Below are 26311 nucleotides of genomic sequence, written 5' to 3' on the forward strand. Positions count from 1 at the left end.
TTGTCTAAAAAGCCTCAGAGATTAGAAGTTATGATTTTTCCCTGATGGGCATAGCCTTCCAGTTATTCTCTGCACAGCCAGAGGTAAATGCCAGACCTGAAGTGCTTGTGTTGTCCTGCTAATAATAATTACGCAAATCAGAGGCTGTTAGAGGTGCTCTACTGCTTTCCAAATTACATGCTTGTCCCATCATGCTGGAGTAACTATATGGCAAGGAACACAGTGGCAAATGGGTAACCAGAGGTACTCAGTATTTGCAATGATTACATACATATATATTCCAGGATTTTGTATCTTCTGCAGCTCTGAAGTTCTTTGGCTTAAAAGTTTTCTTTTCTGAAAGTATTTTTGTTCTGAACGTTACTGCATTCCCAATCAATGGGCACAGGTTTGTGGGTTTGTGCTGTCAGAGTTCATAGATGAACAGATTTCAGAAAGGAAGGCAACAGCTTCATAAATCGAGAACCTACCTACTTGCTCTTTCAGTAATACCCCTGTTCTCCTTATAACTGCAAAAGTAAATCACCAAATCTGTTCAAATCTGAATTTCTCAAAGACCAGGCAAGCATCACCAACCTGGTTTAGCTGCATCACTTCACTTACATCTCACATTGTGTTTTTAAGAAGTATTGCAAAATTCTTAAATTTAACAGACCTGCACCCAGCATGACTTGCAGTCTCTGTAAGGTGTAAGTCCCAGAGCTGCATTTGTGAATGCAAATTTGACCATTTCTCACTTATTTTGAAAAGTAATTGTTGCTAGACTCTCTGTGAAGGTTTAACTTGCCACCTAGCACAACAGACATACACTCCAGTCATATGGTGATATTCCTGCATTTTGTTTTCACGCTAAGAGAAGGGCTATGATGGGCAGCATGCAAATGCTACTGTAAGTTATGTGATCTTAGGTGAACCAAAATAAAGATTTTGTTGTGCTAGAGGAATAATCTCCATGGATGCTGCATATATGTATTTAGGGAATAAGTTAAAATCTGCAGATACCCTATATACTGGGTCAGAAAGACCTCCAGAGCCTTTGCAAGTGACTGGACTAAGAGTGCCGTCTGTGAAACAGTTACAATTTGCACTAGGGAAAAAAATTGGTCTTCAGAGCAAATATATCATGCCTCTAGGAACAGAGAATAAAGTATGGTTAACCATACTGCAATGAACAGGACGCTGTTATAATCAGCCAGGCTCAAGCCTGACTGGAGAAAACCTTTCTCTCTCTTCCTCCCTCCTTACCTTTATCAAATCAGTACAGTTCTCAGTAAGGGTGTTCCAAGTTTGTCTCGTGCTGTTAGTCCACTAGAAACACTGGTGGAGCACTATAAGCACACTCTGGATAGAGCCATCTAGAACTCTTCATGTAAGAGAGGAATTTGCCAAAGATACAGGTCTCATGTGCATCTCCTCCCTCCAGCACTGTTCTACCCAAAGTGAAAACAAGAGCACCACTTGATTCTTGGAAGGAAGAATGCCTGTTCTGCCAGCAGCCTGGCTTAGTGCAGAAAAGGATTGCTTAGCTGTGGATCGCATATCAGGTCTGTGGTCTCTGTATCTGCTATTTCTGAGATTCACTCAAGTGCAATAAAGGAAACAAGACAATTATGACTACAACCATGACAAGGTAGAAAAACAGAGTCTCCCTAAGATTCTCTGGGCATCTCTTAGGTTCCTGCTGTGAATCTGAACTGCTTTATTATACTCTGTGACTAAGACAATAGGCCCATATATCCTAGTAATGTTAATTAATATCCTACTAAATACCCATATGAAATGGTTATCCATTTATTGCAAATTTCTTAGAATTATACAAATAGAAACAGATTTTCAAAGACTCAGAAGGACAAGAAAGGAAAGAAAAAGCTACAATTTTCATCCCACCATAGCGACCTCTGAGGGAAGTAACATTATTTTCTATGGGCAAGGGGCATTATCTAGATTGAAGAAACAGGCATGTGGATAAGAGGCAGGACTCCTAAGGCCTTTCAGCTCACCACGTAGCTGTGGGAAAAGGAATGAACCTTTCCAAAATAACAGACTATAACCTTTCTGGCATTTCTACGTACTATTTAAAAATGTACTTACTCGTAAAATGATATAGAAATGTTTTGAGCAGATGTGTTTGCGATGAGTTATAGCTTTCTGACGGAGCATCAGCAAAAGCAATATCCATGTCAGTGTCTGCTTTTGGCTGTGAGTTTTAAAAGAATTTTAATTTCACAAAAACTAAGACTGATAAAAAGTTTCAAACTTCTTTTTATTTAATCATCATTCAATTTTCAGAAATAATTTTTAAATGCAATGAAAAAACTTATATTCACCTGACTAGGCACATGTATAAAATTCAGTTGCAACTGGAGGTCAACAGGACTGTTCTGTATTTGCTCACACAATCTGTTCCTGAGAAATTTCAGTATCAAATAAGGAATTGCTCTTTGTGACTGCAGCCTGGGCCTGCTCATTCTAATTGACTAACTCCCAAATTCTTGCAGGTGTTTGGAAAATAGAGATTTCTATCTGAGATGCCTTACATTCATCATCAAGATATCTGCACAATTTCACTGAACATGTATGAGTGCCTACCACCAAGGCTAGGTTAGCAAATTCTTTTCTCTTATATTTATATTATAGATTTTTCCAAGAACATCTTGACTAGAGTAACATCTGAGCATGGAGGAGGTTGTTATATTGTGTTCTGGACTCTTCACTTGGTAATTTACTAAGTGTAGTGAGCACTACAGTCCAGCTTGGAAAATCCTGGAAGGAGCAGAATCGCTTGGTATGAAGAAAAACAGTCAAAACACATCACAGTGCAGGGAAATGAAAAAAACAACTAAACCCAAGCATTCAGTGATCTGTAAATTACTTTCCAACAAGCTTGAGTCCTGGGGACACAGATAACAGTATAGAACAGATAACATACATGTCTTCCCAATCCAGGGTAATTTTCAGGTTGGCCCATGCCTAGGGTAAACAGATAGACTAGACTTATTCCTAGAAGAGTACTCCCAGATGCCAGAGAGGTCCTGCAGCCCCTTTGCAAAATAAAGTGGACTAAACACAGACCCTGTTCTGTACAGTCAGATGTACTGAACATTGGCTGTTTTTCAGTAGCTTTTATTGCATGCTAAAGCCTTAATAGAGGAAAAAGCAAGAGAAGAATTTTATGTTTTTTTTTTGACAAAATGCTGGAGAATATGGTTTAGTCTTAGCATCCTTGGCACCCTCTTTCAAAGGAAAACAAAAACCACATACCCTATTTAAGCCTGAGATATTTGACAACAGTATACACAAATATAGCTGATGTTGCTTAGGGACATGGTTTAGTTGTGGACTTGGTAGTGTCAGGTTAATGGTTGGACTCAGTGATCTTTTCCAACCTAAATGATTCTAAAGCACAGTTTTTTTTCAGCATTTATTGTAATGGTGACCTGACATCTCTGTGGTTTTGTATACTGAAGGAAAAAGGTTTTGGCACCCTCTGTTCCCATTAGCATACCTGTGTTAGAGCCAGGACTCATCCACAGAAGTAAAAGGGCTAAAGCTATTGGTGGCTTAAAGATTCCCTGTTCAGCAAAGGCAGTTAAGCAGCTCTTCTTTGGCGTGCCAACACTAGCTCTAGATTTTAATTCTGTATGTGATTTGTCCCTCAGATTTCTCCCATCATGCCCTTACAAGCACATTGCTGGGAATCACCTCCTACAGCCTGAAATTAGATCTGACTCCCTTGAAACAATCACAGAAATGGGAAGCAGAACCTATCCCATTTAGAAAAGCTAAGCTCCAAAATGCAGTCAAATATCTGTTATCACTTAACAGATACTCACATTCTTCTCTGGGAAGCACATACCTCTGTGTAGGCCTGTGTTACTTGTTCATACAGGGTCTGATGATGATGGATGGCCAGCTCCAGGTCTTGCATTTCTGAGGGGAGGCCTCCTTCACTGCACATTTTGCACCAGGCATCCACACCTGAAAGGAACTGGAAAAATTCCAGGAACAATGAGCAACATCTCATCAACATTAGAAACAATTGGTTTATACACTGCCACACATGACCGCCACAAGGGCTAAGGAAAGGAAGTTATAAAAGAGTCCTTTTGGGTACCCTAGAACAGTGTATTCCTCAGTACCTGAAGAACACCAAGATCCAAAGGAACGTTTTCTGTTTCTTCTGGATTAAAAACAAATGCGCCAGGCTCAGAAAACACTCATTCCAGGAATCTCTGCCTACCACACAAGAAAGCTACAGCACTGCATTCCTAAAAGGGAGGCTGCAACATATTTAGAAAAAAAAAAAAAAAGACCATCATGAAACACAGAAGACATGGTTACAGCTGTATTTGGCATTGTCTCCAGCTGTCAATCTTCTTTCAGCTGCTTACCTGTCCTTTACACTATTAATTTAAGCAAACAAAAACTCTCATTAAAATAAATGCTAACATCATTTCAATCATGAAAGGCAGATAGTCTGTATTTGAGCAGTTTCCAACCCAGGGCCAGTTCAGTATGATTGCTAATAGGATACCAAGGCTTTAAAGCCCTCGCTTACACATTTGATTCTGGCCTAGGTCAGCAGTGATCAGATATCGTTACCATCTGATGGCTGCTAAGCAGCCAATGCCAAATGAGCTGCTGGTCTCAGTCCAGTTCCTGGTGGGCAGACATCCATGAACAGGGAGAAAAAATTCATTGCCATTGCAATTGATATGGGTTAGCACCTTGGTTGGAAGCTTTAACAGACAGCCAGAAACTGAATGGCTTTGGGGAGAAGGGGGATGGAAAAAAATATTTTTCCACTCTTAAAGGCCTCCAGGGCAGTGCTGATGCACTTTGGCAGAACAAATTAGGGAAGCTCTCTTGGGTGCTGCTTGTTCTGTAAAAGAAAAGAGGAATTTAGTCTCTAAGGTTCCCATCCTGCTTTGCTTTTATGCAGGACTTAGTTCAATGACACAGCTCATATGTTCATATTTTGACCATACTAACTGCCTAATGCCACCTCATTACTTCTCATTAATATTTTTTCTTCCTCCACATTTCTGTTAAACCAGCCTGCTGTACTTTGTGGCTATTTATAAAAAAAGAACAGCCAATTATACAACAGATGCAGTGCCCTGTAGGGTGAACACAGAATGTCACAAACCCACCCCTAGGATCACAGCTTTATGCACTCATGAAGTGTTCACCTGTGGCTTGCTAGTAAGGCACTCGCAGCATGAGGGGCTGCGAGATTCAAAGCAAAGAATTTCAATTCAGCTCTGACTCTGCCATCAGCATCCTTTTTTATTAGCAGTTTAAAGCTATTCACTATGTTGCTGTGTAATCAAGCCTATAAAGTGTTTACATTGTAAATGCTTTTCAGTGCACAAAGATTCAGTGACAAAGATGAATTCCTAAACTTTCACATCTACAAAGTACAAATCTAACAGTGAAAACTGACTTCTAGAACACTAGAAGCAAGGATGGCAAGCTCTCTTGTGCTGGTTTGACTCCTGATCTGTTGAATGTCTTCAGATGAGATCTGCAAACACCTTGCATAAAGCTGAAATCATCATATTTTGTGCCAAAGTAGTGGAATTCACATCATTTCCTACACAGTTTTAAGAGCATAGAGATGAGACCAATCCCTTCTCTCACTTTTATATGAACCTCTTGGTCAAAAGAATGAACAAAAGACCTTTACAGGTCATGGACCACTGCTCCTGCTGCTGGAATCACACTGTTACTGCTCTTATCAAAACTGCTGAATTCTACCAATTTTTAGTACAAGCTCTTATAGTCTTCTCACTTATATATTGCCATATGCTCAGGCTGTGATTTGCTCAGTAGGTGAGAGAAGTCTCAAGAAGATCCTATGCACATAACCACATTTCCACCTTGTTGTCTGACATCTATCTTTCTTTTGTATATCTATTGTATATAGACAATGCCACATCAACAGTTACATCGGTAATTTCACTTCTGCCACTAGCAGGAGCGGTTGACATCATCTGTTTTGAAAGGTTTAAGAAATGCAACCTGTCAGTGTTTTACTCAATACCCTAAGACAGCATATAGTGGTCTGTGGTGTGTGTATAGATTCACATAGGAAGACCAAATGGGGTTTTTTAATGATTTTTGTAAAGTCTTAGTTGATACCATAGGACTATTGATTAGGGCATTTTGAAAAAAAGCAGTTACATGTCCCAGAAAACCAATCCTATTCAGGGCTGCATAAAAATAAGTGTGCTCAGAAATCAGGGGAGGTGATTCTCTCCTAGTCCACTCCTGTGAGACCCCACTTGCAGACTGTGTTCAGCTCTGGGGTGCCCAACATAAGAAGGACATGGACTGGTTGGAGCAAGTCCAGAGGAGGGCCACAAAGATGATCATGGGGTTGGAGCACCTCTCCCATAAAGACAGGCCAAGAAAGTTGGACTTGTTCAGCCTGGAGATGAGAAGGCTCCTGGGAGACCTTAGTGCAGTCTTCCAGTACCTAAAGGGTGCCTACAAGATATATGGAGGGACAGGACAAGGGCGAATGGCTTTAAACTGAAAGAGGGTAGATTAGATATAAGCACGAAATTCTTTATTGTGAGGATGATGAGGTACTGGAACATGTTACCCCAAGATGTTTTGCCTGCCCTACCCCTGGCAGTGTTCAAAGCCAGGACAGATGGGGCTTTGAGCAACTTGGTCTACTGGAAGGTGACCCTGCCCACGGCAGGGGGCTGGAACTGGGTGACCTTTAAGGGCCCTTCTAACCTGAACTATTCTATGATTCTATGTTAATTTTTATTATTTGTCACACATTGTGGCAAACACAGAGAAAGACTAAATGTAAGCATTCATGCTAGAAACATATTCATATCACAAAATCACTATGCTTACTCCTGAGTTACAACCTATTCACCTAAGTTGCAAGTTCTGTATTAGGCCAGGTAATAATGTATTCTCAAGAGCACTTCTTAGTAACTTTATTCAGGGACTGCTATGCTGTATTACCTGGTTACTCCAAAACACAGCTCAGACATTTTATAGTCCACATTTCTCCACATTTTTTGCAGTCTTTGCTTACTGCTTGCTAGGCCTCTGTGTGGAAGCTGCAGGATAAGCAGGGTAGTATAGGCCACAGACAAATTAAAACCAAACTTTCATGCTCCAGAATGCCTATGGGGAAATACGGAAGGAAGGCCATGATACCACTTCCCTCAGTGAACTATAATATCTTGTGCCCTGAATATTTTGTATGAGGCCACCTGTATGTTTCCTATTGTTGTTTCTGGAATTTTCCCATTTAATGCAGAAGTTATTGTGGCCTTAGCCCTGCATCTTCCAGATATCAACTGACTTTTCCTTTCCTCCCGTTCTTCAAATTCTTCCTCTTCTTTTGCCCTCTTCCCCCCGAGCCTTTCACATTTCCGTTCCTCAAATACAAGAGTTCAGGATGTGCTTAGAGAATCCAGGCAGAGATGAGAGATGAGAATCATAGTCTTCCTGGTTGGGGAGTAGGGTAATATGAAACAAATGGTCAGGGGTCATTTTTCAGAGAATCAGCATAAATGTCTAGCCTGTGCACCTATCACCTACTACTTTAAATAGTATTACTGCTCTTGCATGTCTGAGAGTAGACCCTGACCTAGAATTAATTGGTTGAGGTCTCTTGGTTGCTTGAAGACATTAATTTGTTCATTCTGACAGAATCTGTAGAGTGAGCATCTTATGAACACTTTAGCACACTTTCAGAGATTGCATCCAAGAAAGGGAGGACACCTGGTATGTCTGCTTTCCCCATCTGGCAGTTAGTGGGCTGGAATCTCACCCGGAGTAAATAAGCAGAGTTCACAATGAGATAAGGCATGTTCTCCTACGTTCTCTTACGACTTTGAATAGCCTCAGACATACCTAAAGATACAGAAGCAGATTGTCTTTTGCACTAGGATATCTCCATGTGAGCATGTGGGTAAGGGAGTGAAGAGAAAAAAGAAGTAAAAAAAAAAAAAAAACCAAAACAACCAACCAACCAATAGATTTGTAGCAGGTGGAACTGAGGGATATTTGGAAAGCACCTCCATTGAATATCCTGAGTTGCACCTTGATCTGGACATAATCGTTGTTTGGGGTTTAGTTTACTGGCTTTTGATCAAATACATGTGCTGAAGGAAGCCTGGCTTTAAGCTAAGTTAGCAAGATTTGTCCTTTCTCTTCTTGATGATGGTTTAGTATATACAAATTGTATTTAAATTCAAGGAAGACACACATGTGTACAAAAAAAAAAAAAAAGAAGAAAAAAAAAGAAAAAAAAAAGAAGGCAAAACAAAAGCGCTTTGATCCAGGAACTCATTCAGCTACGTCCCATTCAACAAGCCACATGTATCTTGCAATAAGAGCCAGGAAAGCAACGTGATTCTGAGGCACATGAAGACAGATGTGAGGTTCAATTCTCAGCAGGGTTGACTCAGCCTTTTATCCTTCCAAGCCAGACAAATTGTATTCTGTGCAATTTTCTGTGTGGGGTCTTTAGGAAGAGACCTTGAAAAACAAGTTGCTTCCTGCTCAGCTTGTGCATTATAGAGATCATAGAGCTTTTCATAAATCTCTGACCCAAGCCAACAACTTCCTTGCAGTCTGGGGTGTGACAAAGGCTGAAAGATTACCGTCCTAAAAGACTTGCTTCCTGTTGGCATCACATAGAGCTTCAATCAATAGGAAGGAATGAACAAAGAGACTGTAGCAGCTTATCACTCTGGAGAAGGAAAGAAAATCTGTGTATCTGATCCGTATGAGGGAAGCAGGGGTACAGTGTGGGAGATATGGTTGAATCCACATCAAGATTACCTTTACTGACAGAACAAAGGGAGTGAAAAGAGATTTGATCTGTGACAGAGGAAATAGTGAGTTTATCTACATCTTTGCTTCAGAGAATTTAAGCCTTATTTATTACAAAATAATGAAGCCCTGATTTGACTTTAAAAAACCCTGGGTGATGCCAAATAGCCACATTTACACTGAATGCTTGATAGGCAACAGAATAAGTTATAGACCTAATCCCAAATATGTCCCCTTATACCATACAGAGGTCAAATGACCAAATTATTAGCACTCAAGTCATTGGTTTACCTGCCAGAGTTACTAAATCAAAGCTGAAATTTTAGTTCTGGCTACTGGATACACACTGGCTCCCACATTTTTACTTTTTTTTTTTTTTCCACCAAAGTTTACAGCTTTCACATCAGCACTTATCTTCCACTGAATTTTTTCTTATTGCAAGTGAGGATCAATTGCTGTTCATAATTAGCAAATTCTCCTGTTTGTTAGTAATGTAAGACTGTCTTCTGTCACACAGTATGAATTTCTTAAGTTCCTTATGAAGAGGAGACCTTATGCCAAAGCAGGACTGGGTTTTTCAGACCCATGCATACAATTGTGAAGAAAAAAGACCGAAAGTTGAAAGTGACATTAGTGTAACTTTTTTTTTGAAGTTATGGCTGAGGCAAAATACCCGCTTTGACAGTTCAGAAGGCAGGGGAAAAACAATACTCACTTCTAGCTTCGCAGTCAGTTCAATACAGCTTTCTGTTTCATTGACTTTGATGCTAAACAATACCTCAGCAACTCCTCATAAATTGCAAACAAGACTGACACTTCAGAAAAATAGGGGATTGCTCATTAAAAAAGGGCAAAAACCCCCAAACCCCAAACAAACAAGACTTAATTCATTAATAAACTTTAAACATTCTGATTGTGAGTACAGACTGTATAGCCGTTCTTTTCTTCATTTTTCTTTATGAACATATGATGACTGACAATTATTAACATTAAGATAATACCTAAACACTACAGTGCCCATCATACTCAGTGAAAGTTCTTGTACTGGGCATCATTCTAGTGTATCAGTCCCATCAAAGCCACTGAGCATGCTTACGTGAGTAAGTGCCCAGTAGGGTGAGTGATTGCTCTATGCTATGGCCTGTTGTCAGTAGGAAACACAAAATAAGGAAAAATCCACTACAATTCTACAGTCAGAAACAAACAATAATGCAAATCTTTACTCTTTGAGCTAAACTTTTCCATACATCTATTCTGAATTGTGAGGCACAATTTCTGGCTTATTAGTTATAACTACTTCTTCAGTCTTCAGTCACCTGAAGTATGGGTCATTTTATAAACACCAAGCACGCTTAGTATCTGTGATATTAACTACTTGGAAAAACAACATAACAATACTGAAGAGAGCCTCAAAGCAGTGTTTGTCACTGGAAAACGAGCCTAATCAACATATAGTCAGAGTTGAACAATCACCATTAGGTGTAAAAATGCATAAGTTTTATTAATTGACATACTTTAAATCTTTTGTAGCTATGAAACTATGGAACCATTCTGGTAGTTGCTAAAGACATAAACCAGAGTTCTGGGACATGGAAAATTTTCTTGGATGTTCTTAGCTGTCTCTGAAATATATACTTTGTGAGGTCTAACAAAGTTTGGGCCTATGGAAAGCGCTGCAGGAGTAGATAGTGGAATGAATTCTGTAAGTTTCATTAACAGTAATGTGCTCTAACTCCTAGAAGTTGTCTGCTTGTATGGGTCTGTGTCATATGTATGAATATTCCTGCATACGTACCACATATACATGTAAGTGCAGATGCACACTGTTTCTCTGACCACAGTAATCCTGAATTTAACCACAGCATTGATGAAATATTAGGCAACAGAAATAAAGCAGCATGTTACTCTACTAGTGCACTTCAGTTATCCTCTCTCATCATTATAACATAAACATATTTTCTTACCCACTCGTAGAACATATGACAATTATCAGGAGAGAAGGGCGAGCATTACTATTTGTTTTCGAGACACTGATCCACTAGTAACAAGGCTCTTAACCTCACTGCATATACGCCAAAAGCCATCAGGTTTTAAATGAAGCATCATCATTACTGAAGTAGCAGAGGATCACTTTGTCACTCACGAAAGCAGCTCACCTGTTCAGCTTTTTGGTGAAAGACAGCAGACATGGCTAAGATAGTGCTGCGCTCATCCAGAGCTGCAGCAAAACTCTTCCACTCTTGATCCAGCTGGCTAGATATTTGTTTGATTTGCTGGGAAGCATAATGGCCTGCCTCGGAAAGCCTTGTTGCAACAGACATGATCCGATTGATGTTGACATAGGCATTCTGAAAATTAAAAAGCACACGTAAATAAAGACAGGAAAGAATTGTGACCACCCTCTGCCTTCATTACAAACACCATCCGCTGGAGTGAAGCGAGCAGTTCAACAAGAGCAATCAAATACCTGCTTAAATATGCGTCAATAGCAGGCATAACACACCCCTGGGGAATCTTTTTGCACGTCTATGCCATTATCTACCACTGTTATCTCCCCCTCTCCCCTTTAATATATTTATGTAGAATTAATTTGTCATACTTTTGCTATTTACTCACCTGTTAAGGTCTACTCGCTTATATCTTGATATTTCTCTTTCATTACTTCATATTTCTGGATGCTATATCCACATATTTGTAAATGAAATATTTGCTTTCTGTCCTTTGAGAACCTGACAATCCCTTATAGCCATGTAGTGTCAACAAATGGAAAAGCCTTATAGAATTTAAAAGAGCTCATAAGGATGTTCTATAGAAACATAAGATTTTCAACAGAAATGCCTATTAAATTATATTCTTCAGTTAAAATGTTATCTTTTCTGCAGGTTATTCTAAGCTGTTCTCCAGCAGAGATACCATTTAACTACATTCTGAATTTAGAAGGATTCAAAAAGTCTACTTTTTGAAAAAAGGTTCTTTCATAAGAGTTTTCCACAATGGTTTTTATTCAGCCTTAAAGTAGTGGAAAGATAGGATTTTCTTTTCCAACTGAACTGTTGACAGCAATGTAACTGTATTACAATATCCCCATTCCACACTGGAACATAAACCTAAACATAAATAGCCATCATGGCAATGTCTTACAAAGATGCAGCATCAAAGACAGATGACGGCTGTCTTGCAGATATCTGGAACATCATTTGATGCAAACTCTTCTTTCTCTTTCCTCCTTGCGAGAGGAAAGGAGCATCCCATTGTTTGAGATGTTTTATTAATGTTGACTCACCACTTTCTTGTCTCACAAAAATATTTCAAAAGGGCTTTAGGAATTTCAGAGAGTAGAATCTGTAAGATGCTGATGAACACGGACAGACACAGCCCTGATGATTTTAACAGTATTACTCATGGGCAAATAATAAATCAGAGGTGGAAATGTTCACTGGAGCAGGATCTCATCATAGCGAGTGGGAGCACAATGTGGAAAAGTATCTGCCAATCCAAACACGAAACACAACAGAGAACTGCCAAGGCAAGCACAAGTTCAAACTAAGTATGTTGGGCAAGTGTGTCAGGCAAAGTGTGTGGCATAACTACGAAGTACACTCATCATATCTGTACATGCTAAAGGAAAACAAGATGGGGCCACAGCCCTTAGAGCCACTCTGCTCCCCTGATAGAACCATGACTGCAACAGATGCCACAGAAATAACACAGACCTATAGCAATACCCAGTCTTCAGTTTTGGGTTTCTTTCCCCACTCCCTCCCTCCCCCCTTATTACATATCCTTTTCTTAAAAATGGATTTGGCTCTAAATTGTCAGATTTATTTTAAAGAATTTCTTTTTTCCAGTACAATTACAGAAACTAACCAAAATTGTTGTGGAGTTTAAGGATTGGAAATTTGACCACAACCCACAGTCAAACATTTCTTTGTGTCCCTCTAGGTCAGAAACTAGAACTTAGACTAAATATTTAAGCCTTTCTCCCAGAAAATCCTTATGACTGAGCCTCAGGCAAGATCACGTGCAACATTTCAGGCCCATTCTTCTGACCTGAAAGTAGTGTAGCAGCATCACTACAGTTGTTAAAGCTTGGATGAGCTGTGCCAAATGAAGACCTGAAACTTTGCTGTGTTTGAAGGAAAAGTTGCTGGAGAAGTATTAATTGCATGCAAAAATTTATTGCTTTCATCTTGCTTTTATTTATTTATTCCCCCACCCCCTGCAGAATTATCTCAGCCATTGCAACACAATGAGCATGGAGAAAAACAACTTAGTTCCCTATAGCTACAGTATATAGATGTGTAAACTAGTAGAAAGGTAAAAGTAAGAATAATTGAAATGCAGCAGATGTTCTGGTTTTTAAGCTAAAGAGATTTATATGTTGTTCTGTCTGTTATATTCTTATACAGAGATAAGGATTTTTATGGATGAAATTTCACCTTTGTAGATGAGAATTTCGCATGGAAGAGTACCAACCCACTGCAGCCAACCCACTAACTCCATAGCTTTTCCAGCAGAAAGCAAGGATCAGCTTGGGAGTTACCTGTTCACACATCCATTCTTACAGCATCAAGTGGAACTGGCTCAGGAGATTCCCGAGCTTCCCCTGTTGCCTTCTGAGGAAAAAATGGATTCAAGTGCAGTATCACATATGATGTGCTCTTCTGTATAACTCCACCAGGTAGTGCAGTGGACATACTGCCTACTTCCAATACATGCACTCTATACCCCTGCTTTATCTGTCCCACCTCAGCGAAGCAGAGTGAAGTGGAGCTTCCACACATAAGACTGTCCAGTGTCTCTGGGTTGCATTAACAAGGGCATCACCAGCAGAAATAATGAAGTCGTTATCCCACTCAGTGCTTGTCAGGCCACACCTCAAATACTGTGTTTAGTTTTGGTTCCTGCTATACCAAAAAGATGTATACAGGCTGGAGGGGCTCTAGAGAAGGCACACAAAGATGATCAAAGGACTGGGAAGCCTACTGTATGAGGAAAGGCTGAGAGACCTGGGCTTGTTCAGCCTTGATAAAAGGCATCTCAGGGGAGACCTTATCACCGTGTTCCAGTATATAAAGGGTGGCTAAAAAGAAAATGGAGACTCCCTTTTTTACACTGAGTCACATGGAAAAGACAAGCAGGTTCATAGAAAGTCTCACTTTAACTATAACCTAAGGCCTCATCTTTTTTTCTCAAAACTGAGAGGCATCCCCAAAGAGGACTGATCTATGGCTGTACAGGACTACAATAGGTCAAACAATGAGAAAACAATATATTAATGTCTAGAAGCAAAGTTAAAAGCATTTCAGTCGACATTCTGTTGTTGTGACACTAGGATACAACCAATTTTTGGCTAATATATATTCTTTATCATTGATAAACCTTTCATCTACATATGTTAGCTGACTTTACAAAATTACTTTCCATGTTAGAGGTAATTTTTCACTGACTTTATTTCAACTTTGCAACTTGAGTCGTAACCCAGGGTTTTTGCCTCCTAAACATCATTTGACTAGAAAAAAAGGAAAAAATTCCCAACATGTACATCAGCATCACAAGAGTTTCTTCTACAGTTTAGGAAAGATGTGTAACGCCTTGCAAGTGCACATACCCCTCTTTGTCTGTCTCTGTCACCTAAACAAGGCCTTAATTCTGATCATCAGTGTCTATAACACAGGCGTTCCTTCTATTGTAAGCAGTCACTGCCAAGTTCCCTAATAACAGTCCTCAGTCTCAGCGATACGCATTGACAGTTGTGGAGTTCCAATTGTGGAATGATTTCCCACAGGAAAATACACTAATTCAGTCCTGATCATCTAGAGGGCATGCTGCAAGACCTTCCATCTTAATTAAACTCTCCAACTGTAGCTGGAACAATATTTCCTTCTGATATATGCATAAAAAAGAATACCTTACACTCACAAAAGAAAAATGAGCAGTGAGAAGCATTGAAACTACCAGGAATTCGCTTGTGTTCATTCAATTTCCTAGAGAACTAGTTGAGATACTGTGATGGCAAGCAGTGAAGGTGGGCTGCAAAGGAAGGGATTTGCAGATTGATTAAAGGTGAAATTTGATTGTTGGAGAGTTTTTCTTTGAAATAAAATAAAAAATAACCAGCTTGCACTCTGTTACTGTGAGTTTAGAAACCATCTGTGAAATGAACCTAATGCGTAAATCCAAAGCAGAAGGTTTTAAGTGACAAAATAAACTCATGAGATCTTTAAGACCTTTAAGTTTTTATAAGAAGACCAATTATATATAGCCTGTTGCAAAAAATATTGGATGGCATTTTAACTCAGCCTACATTCAGAAAAATACTGTTAATACAAGATAAATGTCGGGACTTTTCAATAGACATCATTAGCCTTTACACAATAATTGTAATGTTCTTGAAATTTATTATGACTTTCTTAGGATAACATGCACCTCCATCTAGTGTCAGACAGCTAACTCTGGGACAGCAGATAGGATAGGCAGCAATGCCACCACTGAACACTGCCATTTTTACACACAGTTTTGCAGCTAAATTGAGGAAGTGTGGTCTGGATGATCGGGTAGTGAGGTGGACTGTGAACTGGCTGAAGGAGAGAAGCCAGAGAGTTGTAGTCTATGGGGCGGAGTCTAGTTGGAGGCCTGTATCTAGTGGAGTGCCTCAGGGTGGTACTGGGACCAGTATTATTTAATATATTCATCAATGATTTAGATGAGGGAATTGAGTGTACTATCAGCAAGTTTGCTGATGACACTAAGCTGGGAGGGGTGGCCGACACGCCAGAAGGCTGTGCTGCCATCCAGAGAGACCTGGACAGGCTGGAGAGTTGGGCGGGGAATAACTTGATGGAATATAACAAGGGAAAGTGTAGAGTCCTGAATCTGGGCAGGAACAATCCCAGGTTCCAGTATAGGTTGGGGAACGACCTGTTAAGAGAGCAGTGTAGGGGAGAGGGACCCGGGGGTCCTGGCGGACGACAGGGTGACCATGAGCTGACACTGTGCCCTTGTGGCCAAGAAGGCCACTGGCATCCTGGGTTGTATTAGAAGGGGGGTGGTTAGTAGGTTGAGAGAGGTCCTCCTTCCCCTCTACTCAGCCCTGGTGAGACCCCATCTGGAATATTGTGTCCAGTTCTGGGCTCCTCAGTTTAAGAAGGACAGGGACCTGCTGGAGAGAGTCCAGTGCAGGGCAACTAAGATGACTAAGGGAGTGGAGCATCTCCCTTATGAGGAAAGACTGAGGGAGCTGGGTCTCTATAGTTTGGAGAAGAGAAGATTGAGGGGTGACCTTATTAGTGTATATAAATATATAAAGGGGGAGTGTCACGAGGATGGAGCCAGGCTCTTCTCAGTGGCAAACAATGATAGGACAAGGGGAAATGGGTACAAACTGGAACACAAGAGGTTCCACTTAAACTTGAGAAGAAACTTGTTCTCAGTGAGGGTGACGGAACACTGGAACAGGCTGCCCAGGGAGGTTGTGGAGTCTCCTTCTCTGGAGACATTCAAAACCCACCTGGACACGTTCCTGTGTAACCTTATCTAGGTGTTCCTGCTCCGGCAGGGGGATTGGACTAGATGATCTTTTGAGGTCCCTTCCAATCTCTAACATACTGTGATACTGTGATACTGTGATACATCCCACGGAAAGTAATAACTCATTCTTTAAGGAGGTTAATGGATCCAGGCATAAAAAATTCCAAGAAAGAAAATACAAATAATTTCAGTCAGACCAAATGACACATATACCAAGCATCCAAGTGCAGAACTACCAGTATGCTTTGTGTCCTATTGAAACAGGGTTTTTTTTCTCTAGTGAATTTACTAGATTGAGATTACTTGAAGCATTGGAGCTGAAGATTTGTCTTTGTGCGAAGTTTCAGTATAAACACTGTACAACAACACAGTGATAAAGACTAACATAATTTATTTTGAAACTGAAGTGAAAACAGGCACTGCCTTGAGTCACAGAAAAAAAAATAAAAATCTCAAAAAACCTATGGTCTTTATTTGAAACAAAAACACCCTGCTACAATTTACTACCTCAAGCACATGACTTCTCCACATCCCACACTGTTCATTTTAAAAAAAGAATTATTATTGTAAAAAACAGAGCAATAAATTGTTTTCCCAAGAAGGAGCTGTGGTCACAGCATGCCTATGGAGAAGTATAGGAAGGGCATGTGCAAAAGGCATGACCCAATAAACATTTGAAGAGTGTATTTTCTAGAGGAACTGAAGGAAATATTTTAATTGTTATTAGTTATGCCTGGCTTAAAGGTAAAAAAGAAAAATAAAATAAAAGAAATAGAAACAATCAAAGCAAAACACCTTAGAGATGCAAGATCTGACCCAGTTTCCATTGAAGTTTGTAAGGGTTTTCTCTGTAAAACATGCAGCCATCCTCAGCTACATTGCCCTTCTCTGTATCTTCTCTCAATACTGATTTTAATGTATTAACAAAACAAAACAATCCCCAAAAGCCAGTCTTTTTTAGCCTGACTTTGCCCTACTGCTGACAGCAATACCACAGTTCCTTACACAACCTCTGACAACCAAAATCTGTTGAAGAGTTTTTTTAAAAAGCTCCTACTGAGAGAGCATATCACAAGAATTGTTTAAAATAGAAATCCAAGCTGAATTAACTTTGCCTGCTTGCTGCATGAATCAGTGTTGATCCAAAACAAAAGGAGGGCATCACCCCATCATCAGAGGTGATTCTAGGTCTAAAATTCAACTAAGGCCTAAAGAAAAGTAGAATACGAAAAATAACATGCAGATGTACTACTCTCTTTGAGTTATAATCCCGTAAGGAGGATAATCTGAGAACATATATATTGTTATTGGCATATTTGTTACATTGTAGGACTCTTACACAGAGTCATATATTTTAGTCCAATCAATTAGAGCAGAACTGAGTACCATCTCTCACTGTATTTATAGGTTGAAAGCTAAAGGTACTAGCATTAATGCCTTTCCACATAGATCCTCTATGCTAAAGAGATGGAGGAGCCAATCTTCTTTGCAGATTGATTCATGCTGACTGTATGGGCTTCTATATGTGTGGATTATACTTGGAGACAGCACAAAAAGGGAGGCTCATAATCTGCTGCACTTTCCCCACAGCTGAAAAGGTCTCTCTCCTGAACAGCTCTATTAGAGAGAAGCTTGACACCACTGAGATGGTGAGATGGCGCAGCTACAGGCCACAGTGCAGCCACCAAGAGGTCTCTGTTGCAAGAACTTCTTCCAAGATGTTTGGAAATGTCTCACTTCCTTGCATTCCTCCAATTCCCCCAAAAAAGTTCACTTAGGGACAGAGGGAGGAATAATGGAGGAAAAGAATTTTTCCATTAGTTAGACCCTCCCTGTCACTCCTTAATTTTCTATTAACAACAATTCTCTCTCTCCAAGTTTAGCTCCCAGTTATTTTAAGAAAATAATATTAGACAGCAACAGAAAAAAAAGGTAAGGGGAGGTCCTCCAGCCTGCCTCTTCTAATAGTGTTTTCTGAAGAATTATGACCAACTTTGCATCTTTCATAAGCCAAATGATTTTAATGCACTAACCTCCAGGACATGCTTATTTGCTCCTCCAAGTAGCAGTGTTCTATGGAGGCGGTGCTATGCTGTATTTTGTTGGATGGCATTGCAATGGCAAGCTTAAAGATTCAGGTGCCTACAGCCTGTTTTTCAGTATTCCTCTGAATTATGATCACAATGGATACATTAATAGACATTATAAACATTTCCCACCTTCCACTGTTAAGCAATGCCCTAGTGAACCACAGTGCTTAAGTGAGGAATAACTAGGTAGGTGGAAATAGTGTGTGGAATTTAGGTCAGAGAAGTTAATTACTTGGTCTGGAATTGGGCCAGACTACCAGGGTTAACACCTGCAATCTTATGAAAGCAGTGTGCAGTCTTTAACGACCTCAGGTAGTCAAGGCTTCTTTTTTACATTTCAGAGTGCTGCTCTCAAGTACCTTGTCCTTTAGTGTCATAGTATGGTGAGGGTCTAGTGACTTACATCACCAACTTAAACATCAACCACCACTTTTGAGGTCTCAGCCCCAGTGCAGCTTTAGTCTGACCATGCACAGCATGACAAGATACACCCATAGGAGTTGGTTTACTCAGGGTAAGCTTTTGGGTAGTTGACAGAGAGCATTCAGAGAGGGGTCATCTCTGTACTGTGCAGTTGCAGCAGGGGTATGCACACATCTTTCTAACCCAGTGAAATAATTAAAACATCAATACATTCTGTCCTCATTTCTGTGCTGAAAGCAGAGCAGTTTCCAGAACAAACACCTTATACCTGGAAAGAATAAGTGAGCAAAAGACTTATAAATTATAATGATGCTTTTTTTTTTTTTATTTTCCTCTTTAAAAACACTAAGGTAAATGAGTTGCATACAGAAAGACTGACCAATTCACTACTGAAAAAGCCAAAATCCCACTGTGGTCACAACTGACAACTTGAGTACTGTCTTTTTCAAGACTTTGAAAAGTACCTTAGCAGGGTGTGGGGGGGGGAGAAGCAGGAATTATTAAGTTACCACCTACAGCTCTCATTAATTCCTAGTCAAAGAAATGTCAACAACTTTTAAAAATACTGTATTTGCTCTCCAAAGTGTAAACAAGCTCCACAGGACTGCTCTACTGTTAACTCAAGGAAATATTCATATATCAGTGTCTGGGTGGACAGAGCAACACTTTTCCAGAAAGAGGGCTGCTCTCACAGCCCAGCCTGACTCTTCTCACTTCACCTCTCACATATCGATAGGCATCTCTGAATCGGAGGTGGCCACATGTGCCAGCCCTTTCCTCACTCATGTACACAGACCCACTGTTCACATTTTGCCCTCAACTCACCATGGAATTCATGGCAAAGTGATTGTGCTGCGTCTGTAGGTCAAGGGCATGCTGGTAGCTCACACCAATCTCCGTGTGACTCTGCAGGAACAATTCTTTGTTGTGGCTGATCCAGTCGAACATCTAGAAGTATTTGTACGGGACAGAGGAAAAAAGTGTTAGGGATGAAAAAAACCCAGAGACAGTGCAAAATGTAAAAACTCAAGAGTTTCAAGGCAGATGTATATGGAACATGAACAAAAAAACCCAACAACCCTCCTCTATGTTTTCTCATAAAAATAAGATGTTGTTGAGCAAAGGAAGCATTTAAGTTATCACCATATTTCATTATTAACAGAATAATAGGTCAGGAAACATAATTCATAAAGCATGCTCCTCAGTAAGCTGATCCCATAGTCTTTTCCTATCAGTAATGGGAATTTCATGCATAGAAATATAGCAGCAAAGGGACTTAAAAATCAAGGGTTGCTTCATTGACTGAAAACCTAGCAGTTCATAATGTGCCCTTTTCCAGAAATGGATCCAAACCCCTGTAAATATTACTGATGCTGTTTTCTCGCTCCCCCTTTCTTTTTCATTTATATGTTAAGTTTTCAAATGTTTCATTCAAGTAGCCAGTTGACTTCCTACACTTGTATTTCCTAGATATTTGTAATTCCAAAGCCAGAACCCAGTCTATCTTCCACTTCTTTTAGGGATGGAGACAAAAAAATAAAATATTATTAATAACCATAAAGAGTACACATTACAACTTCTTCCACTTCCACGTGTATTTCCAAGCAAAAGGTGTAGTACAGTGCTTCAGATACAGAAGGAAATACATTCAATAAAGTTGATGAAACTCATTATTTTGCAGCACGTTAATGTGATATTTCAATCTGCAGCACATTCAATCATTGTAAGCAGTCACAACTCAGAAGATAGTGTGTTTTGGCTTGTTCCATGTTATGTTAGAGACTAAACGCATTCAAAGTGAGAAACTTTCATTCTTTACTCCTGCCTACGGCTCTGTGGGCGTTACATTCTCCAATTGCTTCTTTTCCACTGCCATTTCTGCTACTAAGTCCCTTCAAACCATGTTCCCTCATCTCCATCCCAGCAAGCTGGGTACATTAATAAGGACTCTTTCAAGACAGAAAAACTCAACCTAACTTAATTCATTATAATAAAAAAAAAACCACCAAACCAAAACCAACCAAACAAAAAAACTAAGTAGAGGGGCAGTGGAGGTCAGGTCAGGTCAGCTCCTGGTGTTAGAAAAAGGGTGAAAATGCAGCTTCTAACCAACAACCTTACAGTCAACGGATCAGTCAAGATCTTTGTTATAACACACGTTCTCCAGTCAAGAGCTGTTTTGTTGTTTAGCAATGAATGATAATTTTTGACTTGTGACAGCTTAAGAATCCTCAGAATTCACTGCTCAGGCACTGTATGTTGCTATAGATTCTCAGGGTCAGTTACCTGCTCCCAGTAGAGACAGTGCTCTTACAGTAAAGGCCCTGTGTAGGTCACCTAGGAATCCTTCCATAAACTCAGCATTTCATGCTAAGCACTCAATTCAGCATGGGAATGCACTGCTTTGTGCAGGGGATTTGCAGAAATAGCACTGAGTATCCCGTTCACTGAAAATCAAATAAACACTGCAAGTGCTCCAGTGTCACCAGACACACTACACTGACCTAGGCCCCAAAAAATCCGTCGCTTACACCTGACTTATTAATCTTTTATTTATGAAAATACACTTACAACTACAGAGCCTATAGTAGCTTGTATTTTTTGTTGGTGAATAGTCTTAAAGGCCAAATTTGGTTCAAGTTACAATGATGCGAGTCCAAAGTAATGTCATTGACACAGTTACTTTCTATTTGTACTCATAGAGGTGACCAAGATCAGGCCTACCACCATTTCTGCCAAAAGTACAAATAAAAAGATTTTGCAAGGATGGGAGGTTTCAAATATTACTGACAATTAAGCAGAATGAAACAACATACTATAACCTAAAGAGATACCTAAAGCTTTCTCACTGGATTTCCTTTTCTCACTTTATTAAGATTTAATAAGCAGCATTAGCACAAAATAATTTGCCACAGTTGTGGGCTTAAAAACCAAAAAAAGCTATAAAGCCAATAGGGAAAGAAAAATTCCATGACAGCAAAGTTCATGTCCCAACAACAAGCTTTTACATCTCTGCTGAGAGGGCAACACAGACTTCTTGTAAGTAGATACATGTTGTGAACATTTTTTAATGTTTTAAACAATGTAAAGACATTCAGGGAGAAGAAAACTGGCAGCAATCCACTAAAAATAAACAGTAAATCTAATATTTTATGCTCAGCAAAGCCAAATCAGGATCTTTTTAAGACAAGTAATTTAAGAAGTAATCTATTATTCTGTGGATAGGGAACATTTCCTCCATCTAATCTATACATATACGATTGGATGAGAACCTAGGTTAAGTTAAACCATGCTTCTGCCTTTTAAAATATAGTAATAAACTATCAAAGAAAGAAAGAAAAAAGGACATTTAAGATATGATTAGCCTTTTGTCTTCTTTAATAAATTGAAATACACAATAGCAGTTGAACCTTCAAGAATTATGAGGAATACTGAACAGACCTTAATGATGAGATCTGCACCACCTTCCAAAACAATATGTTTTTAAAACTTCTATTAATAGACAATAGCAGATTTTAGAAGAGATTCAATTTCAGTTTAGTCTTTAAATCTCTCTATGATAACTCTTCATTAAAAAATACGTTGGTTTCAGCTGGCCTGTACCTGTAGCAAATTATCATTATGGTCTGAAGTCTATCCCTGATGTTCTGAAGTCTCACTTGAATGCCCAGAGAATGAAGATGTTTGACTTTCATATGGTTTGGAGCAGGGAGAAAATAAAACAAGATGCCTAGGAATGAGTGCAGTCAAAAGATGCAGATTCACTATGGCCTGAAGTAGGGTTAATGATGCACTTTGCTCTATAAAAACTTTCACTGTTCTAATCTTAATGAATAATAAGAAGTATTTATAATCGCTAATTTCACACAGTGACCAGGGCTCAGCAAGACTGCAGACACATCTACTTTATGCAATGCATTACTGTATCTGATATCACAGAATCACAGAATGATTTCCAAGCTGAAAAGCTCCTTGGAGATCACCTAGTTCCAGCACTCCTGCCACAGGCAGGGACACTTTCAACTAGATGAGGTTGAAATCCAACCTGGTCTTGAACACTGCCAGGGGGCATACTTAAATAAGCTCCAGATGAAGTGGTACCTCTGCATAGCGCAGTCCAGTGCTATGTGGAGTACTAACTGACCCTCAAAACAGCACAGTACCGCTTGGATTTGTCTACATGGCTCATTTCCACAGCTGGTTCCTTCAGAAACTGCTCAAGCATTTCTGTTTAATGCTTACTTAACTGTAGACATTTTCCCCATGCACCCAGAAGAGAGTACGGGGTTTTCTCTACTGCACAGGTCTGGAATCATGGAAAACCTTGTATTTTCACCCTCCTAATCAAGGATGCATGAAAACTATCGCACAGTTCCACAGATCATGAGATTTGCTCAACAGTCATGGGATTTATATAAATACATACAAGCAAGTTCTTATTTGCTTTAGAGATCTAATGGATTGTGTTTTCAAACTTTTTCCTTTGACCACAAAGTCTAAAGCGGACTGACACAATTTTCTCATAATAAGATGATTGGAAGTTGAGGCTCTGAAAATACCAGATGGTGGATGAGGCTGTGAGTCTGCACTGTGTGGCCAGAGGGTTCAATATGAAGGTCTGTGTACATTGTCTGGCCTGACCCATATTACTAGTAATATTTCCTGAAAGCTTTCAAGTTTGTTTTCCACATGAGAAATGTTGATGCTTCCTGTGTTCCTGAAGTGAGTGTGCTGCCCAGCTGGCTTAATTAAAGCACACCATTAAGGATGTGAGCACGGCAATAACCCAACAACAGTTGCTATTTTACTCAATCCTGTGAGGGCCTCCCCAGTTTCAATAAGCTAACTTGGGCTCCTGGAAAAAATGCTCAACATCACCGACAGGGAAACTAACTTATGAAAGGGAATGAATATTTAATACAGTAAATATCAGACTCTGGAGAATGTGCACTATGAGATCAGCTTAAACCAGATCCACAGTGTCTCAGCTGAGATTTTCCCTGTCATTACAACATTGCTATATAGCACTGCACGAATTGATCTCGCACCATTCATGAAAAAGACTGCCCTACCAGACCCAGCCTAGTGATTATCATAAAATTAATGGACCTTTAATTGTTCCTTTGACTTATTTCTTTGCTGGAGTCATGCTGACTGCCAATGAGTTAATTCTCTTAAGTCTGCTAATCGTTCCTGCAGTCACAAATTCACACTAAACTGGAACGCAGAATAACTAAGATTGGCTATTACAGTACTTAAAACACATGAACTGACTGTCCTCAGTGTCTCCCAGACTGGCATTTCTCCACATTGCTGTAGATAAACTGGAGACCAATTAAGTAGTTAAAGAGTTTTCCAGTGGCTGAGTAGCTGGGGAAAGGGGTTAAACATACTTAAAACAGAAGACAAACTTTTAATGCTATTATCTCTTGTAGTCCCCATTTCTAAGAAAACATAAAGGACGGTGAATGCATATGCTGAAAAATGGTAAGTACTACATTTAATTAAGAAAATTAGTCTCCTATGAAAGAGTCAGAAGAACTGAAAATGATCTAAAGAGTCTCTGCCCAACACTTTGCTAAAGCATCTAACCTAACAACATTAATGATCGTTCATGTGCCAGTAATTATTACACATGTTGTCTCGAGGCCACTTTACTCGAGAGTTAGAGCATCAGATCATGTCCCAAATACCAGTTGTACTGGCAACAATGAGTTCTTAATCTCTTGCATTGTCAGCATAGATGACGAGTTACTAGAAAATCCAGGTTAAGTGTTAGACCATACAGCAGGTCTCAAGCTGGTCATGAGTAAGTCCGAAGGCGGAAGAATGTGAGTCCATACTTTCCCTGGATTTGTAACATCTGGCAGGCTAGTGAGTACAGGGAGAGAACAGCCGTTTGACAACAGAGAAGAAACACATGGATATGGAACAGCATGTACGCAGGCTGTGGGCAGTCCAACCCCACCTCAGATAAAATGAGATTTATAACATCATTTCAAATAACCTCTGCTCTCCAGCTTTTATCAGAGCTCACTGAGGAGCATTAGCACTGGATCCTGAAACAGTGGTGGAGAGCAGCACAGGATGATGTTCCCATTACACAGCTGGCAGTACACCCTATACCAAGCAATACTGATGAGAAGATTTCAGCCTTCATGGGTTTGGCAGCTAGTGAACTGAATATATTCATTAATGAAATTGTTTATACATGCTAAAAATAATAAAACCCAAATCTAGCTAATATTATATCAGGACTGAAATTAATTATGAACCTGCTTGTAGCAAATCATCTTTTCTGCAATTTCTGATCCATAAATATCAAGCTCATATGGGTAAGGTCAGAATGATAACCATTATAACCACACAGTCTTGAAGAACAACATAGAATACATATCAAGATAATGGTCACAAAGAGACATTCAGGTCAAGTCCAATCACTGCTTTTGGCAGCTAACCACAGTATAAAACTTCCTTCAATAAAAGGAAGAAGCTCCACCTGAAAACAAGTGCCACAATTCAGTTCTTCCTATGAGAAGCAGTTCCAGAAACTTTCTACTCCTGTTAAGGAAGACTTCACATACTCTCTGACCTAAATCAGATTCATAGCCAGCTTATACATATTTGATTTTAGGTCAACACTGTCCCTTAAGTTGAAAAAATTTTCCTCTCAGGTATTTAAACCTTTCCACTGTGGTCAGGGAGGGTTCACTGTCTCCCTGAACTAGAGAGACATCAATTTGATGGATGGACCACTTGGTGGATAAAGAACTGGCTTGATGGCCGCACACAAAGAGTTGTGGTCAATGGCTCAGTGTCCGGCTAGAAACCAGTAACGAGTGGTGTCCCTCAGGGATCAGTGTTGGAACCGGTCTTGTTCAACATCTTTGTCACTGACATGGACAGTGGGATTGAGTGCGCCCTCAACAAGTTTGCCAATGACACCAAGCTGTGTGGTTTGGTTGATATGCTGGAGGGAAGGAATGCCATCCAGAGGGACCCTGACACGCTTGTGAGGTGGGCTGATGCCAACCTCATGAAGTTTAACCATGCCAAGTGCAAGGTCCTACACCTGGGTCAGAGCAATCCCAGGCACAGCTACAGGCTGGCCAGAGAAGAGATTCAGAGCAGTCCTGCAGAGAAGGTCGATGTGTTGGTGTTGGTCGATGAGAAAATGAACATGAGTTGGCTTCAGTGTGCACCTGCAGCCCAGAAAGCCAACCATATCCTGGGCTGCATCAAAAGGAGCGTGACCAGCAGGTCCAAGGAGGTGATCCTGCCCCTCTACTCTTCTCTCATGAGACCTCACTTAGAGTATTGTGTGCAGTTCTGGTGTCCTAAACATAAAAAGGACATGGATCTGTTGGAAAAAGTCCAGAGGAGGGCCATGAGGATGATCAGGGGACTGGAGCACCTCCTGTATGAAGACAGGCTGAGAAAGTTGGGGCTGTTCA

General features: G+C 40.0%; 1 protein-coding gene across 12 annotated transcripts in view; it reads right to left on the reverse strand.

Annotated features, from left to right (window-relative positions):
- The window catches only part of KALRN (kalirin RhoGEF kinase), a 513375-nt gene that overhangs the window by 259816 nt on the left and 227248 nt on the right, over nucleotides 1–26311 (reverse strand). For all 12 annotated transcript variants that reach the window (XM_061370039.1, XM_061370040.1, XM_061370041.1 and 9 more), the window contains 3 exons: nucleotides 19683–19805; nucleotides 10971–11162; nucleotides 3857–3988 (listed from right to left, as the gene is read on the reverse strand). In XM_061370039.1, the coding sequence (XP_061226023.1) occupies nucleotides 3857–3988; nucleotides 10971–11162; nucleotides 19683–19805 (447 nt within the window). The remainder of the gene's footprint in view (nucleotides 1–3856; nucleotides 3989–10970; nucleotides 11163–19682; nucleotides 19806–26311) is intronic.

Source organism: Neopsephotus bourkii, unplaced genomic scaffold, assembly GCF_033783945.1.
Source record: "Neopsephotus bourkii isolate Nb327-2 ecotype Australia unplaced genomic scaffold, CSIRO-AGI_Nbou_v1 NB_1526, whole genome shotgun sequence".
In the NCBI taxonomy this organism is placed as follows: Eukaryota; Metazoa; Chordata; class Aves; order Psittaciformes; family Psittacidae; genus Neopsephotus; species Neopsephotus bourkii.